Source organism: Schistocerca piceifrons, chromosome 4 (genome assembly GCF_021461385.2).
Source record: "Schistocerca piceifrons isolate TAMUIC-IGC-003096 chromosome 4, iqSchPice1.1, whole genome shotgun sequence".
NCBI lineage: Eukaryota > Metazoa > Arthropoda > Insecta > Orthoptera > Acrididae > Schistocerca > Schistocerca piceifrons.
In genome coordinates this window covers 252,491,913-252,508,206 of record NC_060141.1, presented here as the reverse complement: position 1 = coordinate 252,508,206, position 16,294 = coordinate 252,491,913, and the positions used below count along the sequence as shown (strand labels likewise).

The following is a 16,294-nucleotide window of genomic DNA, read 5'->3' as shown; positions in this document are numbered from 1 at the left end:
CTGAAACAACTTTAATTTTGTCAGCTTGTTAGTGACAGACTAACAGTGAGAATTTCAGCCACATTTAGTCACAAAACTTTTGTATTACAGATATCTGGTAGCAATATTATATATTTCACTTTGCACATATGAAGATCAACATGACCTTTCCAAGATTTTATGAATACCCAGTCTTTACTCATGCCCTTTTCATTGTAAAGTTTCTTAATCTGAATGTCCCCAATGTGACCATTATTAATAATATTAAAAGTTTCAGTCTCTCTCTTTTCTCCTCATGCAGTAATAATGTTAAACTTCCTGCTAAGAGACCGATCATGTTTAATAATTCTAAACTTTATATTTCACTGAGCTGACCAACTACAATTTTGAAATGTGTTGTATAGAAATGAAATGAAGCAAGGTTTGTCAGCAAAAGAAAAATGTGAATTTTTAATATCTGTTACAGTTCAGTATATTTTATTAGAATTAGTAAAGGAGAGTGATGACACAAGAGTCTTTCAACAGATCTATGCATTAATTTTATGATAAAAAATCTGTAACCTGCGAAGAGTGTGTGTGTGTGTGTGTGTGTGTGTGTGTGTGTGTGTGTGTGTGTGTGTGTGTGTGTGTGTGTGTGTACAGACAAACCATACATTTTTGTAAACAACACTGTAGCTGGTCAGTAGTGATATAAAGAAAATTTTATTCCTTACATAAATGTTGAGTTCTGACTATATGAAAACTGTAAAATGACAGGATACTATCTTTCTATAATGGAACTTGTTTACAGCTCTTCTCCTGTAACATGATAATGCTTCTCTGGTTCCTTCACTACTGCAGAATCCTCTGTGTCACTAATATAGCCTTCTTCACCAGTGTAGTGTGTTGGGTAGACAAGCAGAGGCTCAGCTGAAAATGCTATCAGGTTTCGATTTGGGAAGTATTCCTTCCATGTATCACTGAGAAATGGAGAACATCAGTTGTTATAGTTATGACTCTGGCTTAAATATCATCTACAAAATGAAATTCTGCTTAAGTAAAATGTATAATTCTAGAGATATTTTTTAATATGGTAAATCAGAGTAACTGATGTTAAACAATTCAAGAGCCTTTCAGCTATATTATATTATAAGAAAATCCTCATATGCCAAATCATACTAAATTTTAATTGTCATTAATAAACAAATTTACAGCAGAAAAATCTTAAGATATTCTATGTAAAGAGACATTAAAGCATATTCACACTGTAGCTAAATGGATCAGGGATCCCTTATTACACATGATACTGCTGACTATTCTACAGAGACACAAATGAAAGTGTTACACCAAACTGATACTCCAAAGAAACATCCTGGTAGATTAAAACTGTGCTGGGCCAGGGCTTGACTCTGGGACCTTTGCCTTTCATGGGCATGAGCTCTACTGACTGAGCTGTCCAGCTTGACTCATGACCCACCCTCAAAGCTTTATTTACACCAATAACTCTTCTTCTACCAACCAAAATTCACAAATCTTGTGAGAAATGATATTGCAGAGAAATGGTTTAGCCACAGTCTAGGGCCATGCAGAGAGAACATTCATTCCGATACCTCAGTATATCAATGCCTGTGGAATATGTCGCTTAAAATCCATTCTCACACAAGCTTGTTTTCTGTACTTTGATAATACAAAAATCCAATTCTATACAATGACTATTTAGTGTGTGTATAATTACTGTAATTTTTTAGGTAGATACAACAATACAGCACACCCAGAGTGCTGTCTCTCAGCTACTCACTCTACTGAATGTAAGGCTGGTGCTCAGTGGTGGGAAGCCAGGTCATTCCTAGTGAGCTCTGTGAGCCAGACACTGACTGCATTATCAGTTCGTTATGTCCCACTTACAAACCATTGCACCTGCCGGATCTTTGACACCTGTTATCCCTCTGGAAACTGCTGCTATGTGGAACAGCCAATTCTGTCATCAGAGCCCACAAAGATATGGCTTGTTCTGCAGTGTGGGCTTGTGGACACATTAATATTGGGCTGTCACAAAGTTGTGCTTTTAAACTTTTGATTCCGTCTAATTCAATGACAGTGACTTTAACTCTGGTTGTTCAGACTTGGATCTTATTTCAATTAAGTGTATATTGTCTCTGTTTGCAGACACCAAGACTAAATAGTGAATTTATAATTGTGCTATTAACTTTAAAACATTTACAATGAATCCAGAACTTGAACTTTCTGTTTTTCAGTTTTGACAATATTCCAGTTGATCATTGATTGCCATTCTTGTTGGGACTTGAGCTAGCAAGGAAATTTTGATTTGCATGTAAATCAAACTCCTGGAAGGGGATTTGAGTTTTGGTCCAGTGCATACTATTGCCTACAAACTGAGAAGTGTACTTTTTATGTGTTTATGAATAATCCAATGAAATTGTGTTGCATTGTTTATTTGAATATCTGTGCACCATCAGTGACATATCACAGAAGAAGTGCACATACAAGTCATTGCCATCATTCCGGCTTCAAGAAGGTTGAATCATTGGCACAAGAGACATGGAAGCAACACACCGACAGACTGCACAGACAATGGGCTGTAGTGTAACAACTGCAAAGGAGTCATGATGAGATGACCATTAAAAGATCACAGGACTGTCACACTGTCTCTGACAAATAGACAGCTGACAACAGCTGAAATCCAGGCAGAGGTTGGAGATATTGTCACCATAAACCATGGGGAACAGATTACTGGAAGATGGGTTAAGATTTATCATGCTTCGTTTACTGCTAACATCATACCACAGAGAATAGACTTGTGTGGTGTTGTTCAAAAGTTGACTGGGTCATCAAGTGGCGTTATGTGATCCTCAGCAATGAGTATTGCTTTAACTTCGGGTGGTCAGATTAATGCTGATGTGTCCATAAATGATCACAGGAAAGAGCAATTCTTTAGATCCGTGTCTCCAACCACTGGGACCATTGTGAGTAGTTATTTGTTATGACAACGGGAACAATCTGGTAATTGCTGAAAGGAATCTGAATGCTTGCCAGTATTTTGCAAGAATGGAAAACCCTTTTGTCACACCCTTCATTACCAGGGCACCAAATAGTATATTCCAACACTGTAAGGGAAGATCCCACACTGCAATCCACATCACAGATGCCTTGAGGGATGTACGGACCACTAACTGGTATTCCCATTTCCCTGATTTCTCACCTATAGAGCATGTCTGGGATGCAATGGGGAACACGTGTTTTCATATGAGCCTCCAACCAGCATTCTTCATGTGTTTCAGGCATTGTAAGAAATTCTTTAAGATGACATTCTGTAGTGTGCTTCCATGCCACAATGAACAGAAGAGAGCACGTATACCCATGGAGGTTATGCCTCAAAATGGTTTTCAAAATGGGCATAAATTCTGAATGGAACAAAAGTTAAAGCATTTAATATCTATAATGTGGCGAATATATTTAAACTTTGATACATTGATACATATTGTTTTGGGTTTCGTGGTGTAACACAGTTTCTGTCAGTGTAGTGTAAATTAATCACCCCTAACATACATACACACACATGCAAGTAGGCAACTCTGTAACACACTTGTGATTCCAGTCACTTGTCTACTTGTGCCTTGACACTTTATGGGTTGTATCATTACACATTCATTACTAAAATTCTCAGTAAAGGTGGGTGGGTGGGTGGGTGACGACAAGGGTTTTGTCGAACTGGGGGGTCTTAGTTTTATTCATGCATGAGTCAATATCACACTCCTCCATGATCACGCCACAGGAGGACGTCAAACAGGAGGGCAGAGAAGGGATAAGCACCATTTGCTGCTTCGGATCACGTTCAAATTTCTTCGAACCGTTTTTAAAGGTCCCTAGTGGTTCCAACTGTACACGAGAGTAAACATTGCGGTCGCACTGGATTTCCAAAGGGGTCGATCACGTGTAATGGGGATGCAACCCCATTATGTCCTTAGAGAAGGACTGAAACGTCCAAGAGTATCAGCAGTGTCAAAGGTTGTCAAGAACGTCTTCCCGTTGCTAATCGCACTGCGAACTATCGTTTTCGATCGCGAAATGTATGATCATCAACACTCAAGGGAAAGGGGTGGTTTCATTACCACCCTTTATGCGACCATCTGAGGCCTTTTCGTGCCAATTCTGAACGATGGTGTGCCTGCAATGCTTTTCCCGGCCAATCACAAGAAAACTACGCGATTTCAAAGCTGGACATCGAGGTTCTGATCTCCATCACAGAGGTTTTTTTTTTTTTTAAAAAAAAGGGATGAAATGTGGGTAAGAGACGTTGTGCCTACCTTCCCATCGTGTGACACATTCTCGATGGCATTGGGCAGGATTATGGTGAAATTTGGTGCCAATGTGACATAATTAACTCATATTACGGGGGTTCGAAAAGTGGTCCTTTAATTCTGTTAAATTCTCTCTTTCCTATGTGAGTTGGTTTATAGAAAGCCTGGCTTACTATATGACAAACAATTTATAGGAAGCCTGCCAACACAGGTAAGTATTTAGACATCACTTCATACCATCAACCAGTCGAGAAGCAAGTAATCTAAAGACTCTGTCTTGTCATAACTTCCTCATCGGTAACGATAAAAGCTTGGGATTGGAGCAGGACGTGTTACGAGAAATGTTGATGATCAATATACACTATGTGATTGAAAGTATCCGCGTACCCGCCAAAACATACGTTTACCATATTAGGTGCATTGTGCTGCCACCTACTGCCAGCTACTCCATATCAGTGACCTCAGTGGTCATTAGACATTGTGAGAGAACAGAATGGGGCGCTCTGCGGAACTCACGGACTTCGAACGTGGTCAGGTGATTGGGTGTCACTTGTGTCATACGTCTGTACGTGAGATTTCCACACTCCTAAACATCCCTAGGTCCACTATTTCAGATGTGATATTGTAGTGGAAACGTGAAGGGACACGTACAGCACAAAACCATACAGGGTGACCTGGTCTGTTGACTGACTGAGACCGACGACGGTTGAAGAGGGTCGTAAAGTGTAATAGGCAGCCATCTATCAAGACCATCACATAGGAATTCGAACTGCATCAGGATCCACTGCAAGTACTATGGCAGTTAGGCGGGAGGTGAGAAAACTTGGAATTCATGGTCGAGCGGCTGCTCATAAGCCACACATCATGGCGGTAAATGTCAAACGACGCCTCGTTTGGTGTAAAGATCGCAAACATTGGACCACAGAACAGTGGAGAAACGTTGTGTGGACTGACGAATCACGGTACACAATATGGCGATCCGATGGCAGGGTGTGGGTGTGGCGAATGCCCGATGAACGTCATCTGCCAGCGTGTGTAGTGCCAAAAGTAAAATTCGGAGGTGGTGGTGTTATGTTGTGGTCGTGTTTTACATGGAGGGGGCTTGCAGTCCTTGTTGTTTTGCGTGGCACTATCACAGCACAGGCCTACATTGGTGTTTTAAGCACCTTAAGCACCTTCTTGCTTCCCACTGTTGAAGACCAATTTGGGGATGGAGATTGCATCTTTCAACACGATCGAGCACCTGTTCATAATGCATGACCTGTGGCGGAGTGGTTTCACGACGAACTTCCCTGTAATCGACTGGCCTGCAAAGACTGGCCTGAACCCTATAGAACACCTTTGGTATGTTTTGGAACACCGAATTCGTGTCAGCTCTCACCGACTGACATCGATACTTCTTCTAGCTGTACCACTCCATGAAGAATGGGCTGCCGTTCCCCAAGAAGCTTCCAGCACCTGATTGATCGTGTGCCTGCGAGAGTGAAAGCTCTCATCAAGGCTAAGGATGGGTCAACACCATATTGAATTCTTGCATTACCGATGGAGGGCGCCACGAACTTCTAAGTCATTTTCAGCCAGGTGTCCAGATACATTTGATCACATAGTGCCCCCAGAAAAATTTGTGTTTACAGTACAGACAAGATTCGGAAACCATCTCCTTATTTTGTATGATCACATCGCGGTAGTATCATAACTGAAGGCACAAGTAAAAATCCCGTGAAAAATTGATAATAAAACTTCATTTTCAGCCACAAGACTTTTGCCGGCTTACAACTGACGCACTTAATCACAACCAAACTAAAGTAACTATGAAGTGACGTACAGCAGTGCGACATCACTGATGGTTATTATGTCTGTGTTTATACATTGTCTGTATCTCCACAACACAATATCCTTCAGATATGCATGCATGTCTGAAGGCATGTACACTGTCCGTGACGATTACAGCCGTGGTAAACATTACGAAATAGTTTCTCATGAATGCACGTCTGAAGGAAAAGACTATCATTGCTGACTACTGTTGTGGTAAACATAGCTAAATAATTTCAGATTCTGCGATTATGCATTAATGTAAGCTATTTGCGACATATAAAAACTTGTGCCGGACCCGAACTTGAACCCTAATTTCCCGCCTATCGCGTGCAGTCGCCTTAATTACTTCGGCTATCAAAGCATACCTCTAGGACCGATCCAAACTTCCACATGCGACGTGGTAACAACCCTTATACTCGCAAAACTCCCTCTGCCGGAAACACGAATTGCACGAGCATAAGGTCAAAATGGCTCTGAGCACTATGCGACTTAACTTCGGAGGTATCACGCCTAGAACTTAGAACTAATTAAACCTAACTAACCTAAGGACATCACACACATCCATGCCCGAGACAGGATTCGAACCTGCGACCGTAGCGGTCGCTCGGCTCCATACTGTAGCGCCTAGAACCGCACGGCCACTCCGGCCGGCCCGAGCATAAGCGTTGTGACTGGGTGACATACGGAAGTTTGGATCGGTCCTGGGGGCGTGCTCTGATATCCGAAGTAATTAAGGCGATCGCTCGCGATAAGCGGGCAATCCTTGTTCGAGTCCCGGTCCGGCACAAATTTTCTTACGTCACAAACAGATGGCGTCAATGCATGGTCGCAGAATTCGGAAATTATTTCGTAATGGTAGGGGGAAAGTGTATACAGGATGGTCCATTGATCATGACCGGGTCAAATATCTCACGAAATAAGCGTCAAACGAAAAAACTACAAAGAACGAAACTTGTCTAACCTGAAGGGGGAAACCAGATGGCACTATGGTTGGCGCGCTAGATGGCGCTGCCATAGGTCAAAGGGATATCAACTGGTTTTTTTTAATAGGGGCCCCCTTTTTTTATTACATATTCGTGTAGTACGTAAAGAATAGTTACAAACATATGGCTCACAATTTTAGATGAACAGTTGGTAGCAGGTAGGTATTTTAAATTAAAATGCAGAACGTAGGTACAGTCATGCCCAAAAGTATCCGAACGACCTGAATTGCATTTCGCCTGATTCACATGCAACCCACATAACGCAGCTGTCTAGCAGGTCCTCTAATCGCTCCTCTGTACAGTCATTTGACTATTGAAAATGGTTCCAACAAGTCACCACTAGAAAACATTGCTCTGTATCGCAATAACTCAAGATTTAAAATTATACCACGATGCTACAAATATCAGGGAACACCGTATCACAGATAAGACTCCTTAAGGCTTGTAAGCTCACCTTTATTACAATAAATGATATACCTGAAATGTTAGCACTCTCGTTATTACGTCAGATAGGTAATGCACGTAAGTTCGTCGCATTCATGATTTCCTCTTCAAAGTGTGCTCCCTGCCGCCGTTGGATAAGCAGCTGCAGCAGCAAGTCGTATACTCTTAGCTCTTTTATTTGTTACATAGTTTAATTCTTAATTTCTTTGGGTGTGTTTGGTATTTGAATTGTTTAATTCACAAATTTCGGTCGTATTATAGTATTTGAGAGTTGAAGCATCGCGTTTTAGTACCTGAATAGTGTAAAATCGCGTAGTCTCCTTCCGCCGCCGAGCAGTGTGTCAGCAGTGCGCAAGTAGCAGCATTACTGTATTTACTAGGCAATCTTGTATTTTAATAACAGTTTAAATTTTGTGTCGTATTGTTTGTGCTCTCTGTAGATTAGTTCAACGTTCTTTGCACAACAGTTTTTAGCATGGATAGGGACTGCAACTGCTGTGTTCGTATGCAGGCTAAGTTGGCATCCCTTCGCTCCCAGCTTCAGGCAGTGTTGGCTTCGGTCACACAGCTTGAGGCTGTTGCCAATGGGCATCACTGTGAGGGTCCAGATGGGGGTTTGTCGGGGACGGCCAGCTCGTCCCATGCATCCCCCGATCGGACTACGACTGCCCGGGATACTGCCCACATTGAGGCTGATCCCTCACCTGTGGTAGAGTGGGAGGTCGTCCCGAGTTGTGGCAGGGGGCGAAAGACATTCCGGAGGGCTGAACGGAAGGCCTCTCCAGTTTGTCTGACGAACCGGTTTCAGGCTCTGTCTCAGGCTGATACTGATCTTCGGCCAGACATGGCTGCTTCTCCTGTTCCAGAGGTTGCCCCTCAGTCTGCAAGATTCGGGCGGTCGCAGAGGGTGGGCTTACTGGTAGTTGGGAGCTTCAACGTCAGGCGCGTAATGGGGACCCTTAGGGATATGGCAGCAAGAGAGGAGAAGAAAACCAATGTACACTCCGTGTGCATACCGGGGGCAGTCTTTCCAGATGTGGAAAGGGTCCTTCCGGATGCCATGAAGGGTACAGGGTGCACCCATCTGCAGGTGGTTGCTCATGTCGCCACCAATGATGTGTGTCGCTATGGATCGGAGGAAACCCTCTCTGGCTTCCGGCGGCTATCTGATTTGGTGAAGACTGCCAGTCTCGCTAGCGGGATGAAAGCAGAGCTCACCATCTGCAGCATCGTCGACAGGACTGACTGCGGACCTTTGGTACAGAGCCGAGTGTCGAGTCTGAATCAGAGGCTGAGACGGTTCTGTGACCGTGTGGGCTGCAGATTCCTCGACTTGCGCCATAGGGTGGTGGGGTTTCGGGTTCCGCTGGATAGGTCAGGAGTCCACTACACGCAGCAAGCGGCTACACGGGTAGCAGGGGTTGTGTGGCGTGGACTGGGCGGTTTTTTAGGTTAGATGGCCTCGGGCAAGTGCAGAAAGGGGAGCAACCTCAAAGGGTGCGGGGCAAAGTCAGGACATGCGGGGGCCAAACAGCAATCGGTATTGTAATTGTAAACTGTCGATGCTGCATTGGTAAAGTACCGGAACTTCAAGCGCTGATAGAAAGCACCGAAGCTGAAATCGTTATAGGTACAGAAATCTGGCTGAAGCCAGAGATAAATTCTGTCGAAATTTTTACAAAGGCACAGACGGTGTTTAGAAAGGATAGATTGCATGCAACCGGTGGTGGCGTGTTTGTCGCTGTTAGTAGTCGTTTATCCTGTAGTGAAGTAGAAGTGAATAGTTCCTGTGAATTATTATGGGTTGAGGTTACACTCAACAACCGAGCTAGGTTAATAGTTGGCTCCTTTTACCGACCTCCCGACTCAGCAGCATTAGTGGCAGAACAACTAAGAGAAAATTTGGAATACATTTCACATAAATTTCCTCAGCATGTTATAGTCTTAGGTGGAGATTTAAATTTACCAGATATAGACTGGGACACTCAGATGTTTAGGGTGGGTGGTAGGGACAGAGCATCAAGTGACGTTACACTGAGTGCACTATCCGAAAATTACCTCGAGCAACTAAACAAAGAACCGACTCGTGGAGATATAACATCTTGGACCTACTGATAACAAACAGACCCGAACTTTTCGACTCTGTAAACGCAGAACAGGGAATCAGTGATCATAGGGCCGTTGCAGCATCCCTGAATATGGAAGTTAATAGGAATATAAAAAAGGGAGGAAGGTTTATCTGTTTAGCAAGAGTAATAGAAGGCAGATTTCAGACTACCTAATAGATCAAAACGATAATTTCTGTTCCGACACTGACAATGTTGAGAGTTTATTGAAAAAGTTCAAGGCAATCGCAAAATGCGTTTTAGACAGGTAAGTGCCGACTAAAACTGTGAGGGACGGGAAAAACCCACCGTGGTTCAACAACAAAGTTAGGAAACTACTGCGAAAGCAAAGAGAGATTCACTCGAAGTGTAAACGCAGCCAAAACCTCTCAGACAAACAGAATCGAAACGATGTCAAAGTTAGAAGCGTTCAGTGAATTCGAAAGTAAAATTCTATGTACCGACTTGACAGAAAATCCTAGGAAGTTCTGGTCTTACGTTAAATCAGTAAGTGGCTCGAAACAGCATATCCAGACACTCTGGGATGATGATGGCATTGAAACAGAGGATGACACGCGTAAAGCTGAAATACTAAACACCTTTTTCCAAAGCTGTTTCACAGAGGAAGACCGCACTGCAGTTCCGTCTCTAAATCCTCACACAAATGAAAAAATGGCTGACATCGAAATAAGTGTCCAAGAAATAGAAAAGCAACTGGAATCACTCAACAGAGGAAAGTGCACTGGACCTGACGGGATACCAATTCGATTCTACACAGAGTACGCGAAAGAACTTGCCCCCATTCTAACAGCCGTGTACGGCAAGTCTCTAGAGGAACGGAAGGTTCCAAATGATTGGAAAAGAGCACAGATAGTCCCAGTCTTCAAGAAGGGTCGTCGAGCAGAGGCGCAAAACTATAGACCTATATCTCTGGCGTCGATCTGTTGTAGAATTTTAGAACATGTTTTTTTCTCGCGTATCAAGTCGTTTTTGGAGACCCAGAATCTACTCTGTAGGAATCAACATGGATTCCGGAAACAGCGATCGTGTGAGACCCAACTCGCTTTATTTGTTCATGAGACCCAGAAAATATTAGATACAGGCTCCCAGGTAGATGCTATTTTCCTTGACTTCCGGAAGACGTTCGATACAGTTCCGCACTGTCGCCTGATAAAGTAAGAGCCTACGGAATATCAGACCAGCTGTGTGGCTGGATTGAAGAGTTTTTAGCAAACAGAACACAGCATGTTGTTATCAATGGAGAGACGTCTACAGACGTTAAAGTAACCTCTGGCGTGCCACAGGGGAGTGTTATGGGACCATTGCTTTTCACAATATATATAAATGATATAGTAGATAGTGTCGGAAGTTCCATGCGGCTTTTCGCGGATGATGCTATAGTATACAGAGAAGTTGCAGCATTAGAAAATTGCAGCGAAATGCAGGAAGATCTGCAGCGGATAGGCACTTGGTGCAGGGAGTGGCAACTGACCCTTAACACAGACAAATGTAATGTATTGCGAGTACATAGAAAGAAGGATCCTTTATTGTATGATTATATGATAGCGGAACAAACACTGGTAGCAGTTACTTCTGTAAAATATCTGGGAGTATGCGTGCGGAACGATTTGAAGTGGAGTGATCATACAAAATTAATTGTTGGTAAGGCTGGTACCAGGTTGAGATTCATTGGGAGAGTCCTTAGAAAATGTAGTCCAACAACAAAAGAGGTGGCTTACAATACAATCGTTCGACCTATACTTGAGTATTGCTAATCAGTGTGGGATCCGTAGCAGATCGGGTTGACGGAGGAGATAGAGAAGATCCAAAGAACAGCGGCGCGTTTCGTCACAGGGTTATTTGGTAACCGTGATAGCGTTACGGAGATGTTTAGCAAACTCAAGTGGCAGACTCTGCAAGAGAGGCGCTCTGCATCGCGGTGTAACTTGCTCGCCAGATTTCGAGAGGGTGCGTTTCTAGATGAGGTATCGAAGTCACCACTAGAAAACATTGCTCTGTATCGCAATAACTCAAGATTTAAAATTATACCACGATACTACAAATATCAGGGAACACCGTATCACAGATAAGATTGTCCTTAAGGCTTGTAAGCTCACCTTTATTACAGTAAATGAAATACCTGAAATGTTACCACTGTCATTATTACGTCAGATAGGTAATACACGTAGTAAGTTCGTCGTATTCATGATTTCCTCTTCAAAGTAACATACCGTACTTACTATTTAACACAAAATGACATTACAAATTTCTGTTTAACACAAAATGACATTACAAATTTAAGTTCTTCACGAGCAGCTAGTTCAGAATATGTATGAACTTCAAATGACACGACGAACTGTCTCGTTCTGCATACGGATTCAAACCCAGGTCATGCAGATTAAGCAAAGATTTCGTGACTGACGGAAACTAACAGTCATTCACGACTATGCATACAGAGAGCGATATACTTCGATTTTAGACAGTTTCAGTTGGCAAATATCAACTTTCAATTACATAACGTAAATATTTTTAACGGACAGGAATTCCTAGCCATCATCTATGGTCCCTGTTAACGAACTACGAGAGATGTTAAATATTGCTTCTTCACAAGTAAATTACTTAAAATGCCGTGGGGTAAAGCTTTGCGTTGGACAGGGATTCGAACCCAGAACCTAATCAGATTGTTATCGAAGCACAATCAACTGTGCATATCGGATATTCTCAGTAGTAGCTAGATGTTTTAACTGAAATGACGAGATGAAACATTAATTTTTTCCTTCCCAGGACTCCAACCCGACACCTATCGCTGTTATATTGTAGAGAAAACGAAAGTTAAATATGGGTTTCTTACACCAGCAGCTACATGTGAGCATGTTTGAACTAGAAATAATATGACGAAGAGTTCAGTGCTGACTGGGAATCGAACCCCACACATATCGTTGTTGAGTACACACAAAGAGACGTCAGCTACCGAATTTTTCTATACCAGCATCCTTGAACTTACAGTGATCTCACAAATAGATCTGTGTCTCACTGTGAGTTAAAAACGTCAGATATCGTTAATGTTGACAACGAATGAAAATACATTAAAAATCAAAATTATTATCCACCAGCAGATAGGTGTTCTCATGCTAGAGCGTGATAATACATAATGAAAACTTCAGTGCTGCGCCAGGATTCGAACCCATTCACGCGCAGTATGTAGAGATGTTGAAGAATCTGCAGTTTTGAACAAACAACAAATTGTAGTCGAGCTGTATTGTCACGAAGGCATCGAATTACGCGTTAAGGGCGGTCTGAGTTGCATTCCCAGCTCAGAACCAATTTTATCGACATACAGAAGCTCAAACAGAAGATTGAATAAGCGTCCTGTGACCCTACATACCGTTCGTTTCGTCACTAGAAATAAATAACTAGTATAATAAAGGTTACTACATGTCGCCACACCTGACTTTATTGTGGTTCAACCTAACGTCTACTTGATACAGAAGGAATATCATGATTAATGTGAATTTCAGACCACAATGCCATAATAGAATCTGTCTCTCCCTATCAAAAATCATCGGCAGAAGTTGGAATCGAATCCAGACCATAAGCATATGAACCTATTATGAATCCAACAGACCACCGAATCCTCTGGTCAAAACGCCACTGCGCCACACTGGATCAGAATTCTGATACACAGGCTCCTTGTAGTTGTTTGCAGCATGTTCAGTACATTCATTTACTTGGTTGACCGAATCGCCATGAACTAGCTGCCTCAGTTACCCAGTGCACACATTCGACTCTATTTTGTAATCACCGAAATAAAATCACGTAACTGCCAGCTACACAGAACTGCCAACAGTGTAGGATGTAGAAATTTAAATAGGAAGTGTTCCTTTCCGCTTGAGCTACTCTATTGGGCTGTTTGTTGAAAACGTCGTGCAGTGCAAAAGAAAATCTGTAACTGTCTTTCTCTCAGAAGTCTAGATCAGGTCATATGCATTATCTCAGCGCACTGTGGAATGCGGATATTCTGGAGGACTTGTAACTGACTTCTTGCTGTGGTGTACCTACGTGTCACCTAGTAGCATAATGGTAAGTGTTTCGCAACGTGTGTAAGATGTCGCGAGTTCGAGTACATTCACTGCTACTTTTTTAAAACGCAATTCTGCTATCTGCTGAAGTTATCGATCTAATGGAACTATGAACATAATTCCTTTCTATTCTCAACCCAAAATCGTCCCATGTGGAAAAAGGACTAATTTCTGCGACATTTTGTTCTTTTCAGGTTTAATAGACGACCAGGCAGCAAATGCATTTCGAAACTTTTGTATTATGTATGGCCGGCCGAAGTGGCCGTGCGGTTAAAGGCGCTGCAGTCTGGAACCGCAAGACCGCTACGGTCGCAGGTTCGAATCCTGCCTCGGGCATGGATGTTTGTGATGTCCTTAGGTTAGTTAGGTTTAACTAGTTCTAAGTTCTAGGGGACTAATGACCTCAGCAGTTGAGTCCCATAGTGCTCAGAGCCATTTTTTGTATAATGTATGGGGAGAGCGCATAGTGCCGAAATACGTCAGAAAAGTATTTTCTACATTATCTGTCGTGTGGTAGTGGCATTTTATTCTCGTTTGACGGCTTTTACTCAGAAGACGTTTTCTAAATGAATGTAATCAATGAACTGCATGTGCATTGTCAGACTGTTATAAAGAACATCAGAGAATTCGCATATATCATTGAGATTAATTTCTCTCTCATGTTTACTATTCTTTTAGCAACACTAAAAGAAACCTTACGAAAATTGTGCACTGTATTATAAGAAATGAAATAAAACTACCCATGATAACCTTACGACGAAAGTCTGCTTTAATAAAAATGAGTATCTGTCACAAGTGTGCCTCTATTGGCACGAATTAGTAAAACACTTCTCACGTATATTTCGATTGAGTCTGTGCTTAATTGGTATGCTGTATCATTCTCAAGAGGTAAGCATATGTGGCATTTCATAAACAAAGTTGTGTATTCCTCGAAACCCAAAATTTGCATGTCAGCACCGGAAAGAGGTGTTACCTGTAGGGCAGCATTGTAAGTTTTTCACCATTGCATTATGAGCCGAAAGTATTTTCTTGCGATTTCCTAATCGATATTTGATCTGACTGCTTGTAGCTCTTTCACATAAGGGATAAAAACGTTACTGTCAGCGAGACTGGAACCGCTAACCATGACAGACACTTCTTCACAGGTTAGCACATAACCACAGAGCCAGCGAAGAGGTATGTGTTTTGATTTCCTCTTAAGAGCCCAATAGTCGCTAGAACTCGTAAACAGTTATTTAAAGGACGAGATTAGTTGTGATTTCCACGTGCAACCACTTTCCTGGGCCGAAAACCGTAAATTTACAATCATTTATTACACTTCAAGCGATAATAACTCCGATTATTCAATGGAAATGACAGGAAAAATCAAGTGAACTTTGAGGCTTAATTCTGTGCACACCAGGAAGTAACTCGTCGATCACAGAGTTTCCAAACATATCTTGCCGTGTTGCCAAATCTCTGTTACAGTGCCAGCAGGAAGAAGACCAACCGACGTGAGCCTACAGTGGGCTGGGAAGTGACCATAGCTGGCAAAGACGCAGCTGCTATGGCCTAGAATACGTAATGCGTCTGATTCGCATTTCTGTACTAGGTTTAGGGACTGGAGCTTAGTTACTAATAATACTCAGAACTGACTGCAAACTAAGCGTCATAAATCAGTAACTCTCATAGTTGTTCTTATATTTCTTTCATAAGTGTACTCAAAACTAAGAAACTCATTCACGAACGTTTTCAAGACTCACCAATAGTCTAGCACAACAATCAAATAAAAAAAGAGAATATGTGTGTGTGTGTGTGTGTGTGTGTGTGTGTGTGTGTGTGTGTGTGTGTGTGTGAGAGAGAGAGAGAGAGAGAGAGAGAGAGAGATAAAAATAAAAGAAAATGAGAGAGAGTAAAAAACTTTTGTAAAGAAATTGAATCATGGTATGTAAAGAAATCTTTCATTAAAATGACACTTTCCACATCATTACAAAATGTCGTATTCATGATCTATGGAACAAGTATTAATCTAATCTAATCATATTGCTAACTAGCCATGAAAAGTCATGAATTACTGAAAGTTTCGCTGATATCAGTAACCAAATCTAAACTTGAAAATAAAAGACGACAGTTTTTGTAATAAACCAGGACTCCTATCAGGACCCCTTCGACCCTGTTAACTAACCACGAAAGATGTCTGATATACCTCCATTCAGAAGTAACAAAGTGGGCATGCATTTAAAAATGAAGCGCATGATGTGAAGTTCTGTGACAGAGATACGAACCAAACACATAATCGGATTGTTAACTAAGTAAAATCAAATGTTACTTCTCGGTTTTTCTTACCAGCTGCTAGGTGTTTGAATCTAAAATAAGGATACAAATATTTGTGCCTGAGCGACAATCGAACCACACACCTACCGTCCTTCTTTATCATGCACGAATATAGCTTAAGTATCAATTGCTTACTCACCAACAGTATGATGTGTGCGTGTTTAACCAGAAATAGCGACATCTATTGCGAATGTTGGAAACACATGAGCAGACATTAAAAATGCACGTTAATTCTCACTAGCAGGCCGGTGTGCTCGTGATACGGCTTGAAATGAAAT

The 16,294-nt window shown here is 42.0% G+C and overlaps 1 protein-coding gene across 2 annotated transcripts in view; it reads right to left on the bottom strand.

Moving 5' to 3' along the window:
* Positions 1–249: 249 nt before the first annotated feature.
* Positions 250–16,294, bottom strand: part of LOC124795534 (glycosyltransferase 25 family member) — an 869,126-nt gene continuing 853,081 nt past the window's right edge. Inside the window, exons 10-11 of one of the 2 annotated variants that reach the window (XR_007016720.1) lie at positions 651–938; positions 250–617 (exon numbers count right to left, since the gene is read on the bottom strand). Coding sequence is in view for 1 of the 2 variants with exons in the window: in XM_047259606.1 (XP_047115562.1) it covers positions 764–938 (175 nt within the window). In the remaining variant the exon portion in view is untranslated. Of the gene's footprint in view, positions 939–16,294 lie in introns of both variants that reach the window. The other variant, XM_047259606.1, reaches the window with a different exon arrangement.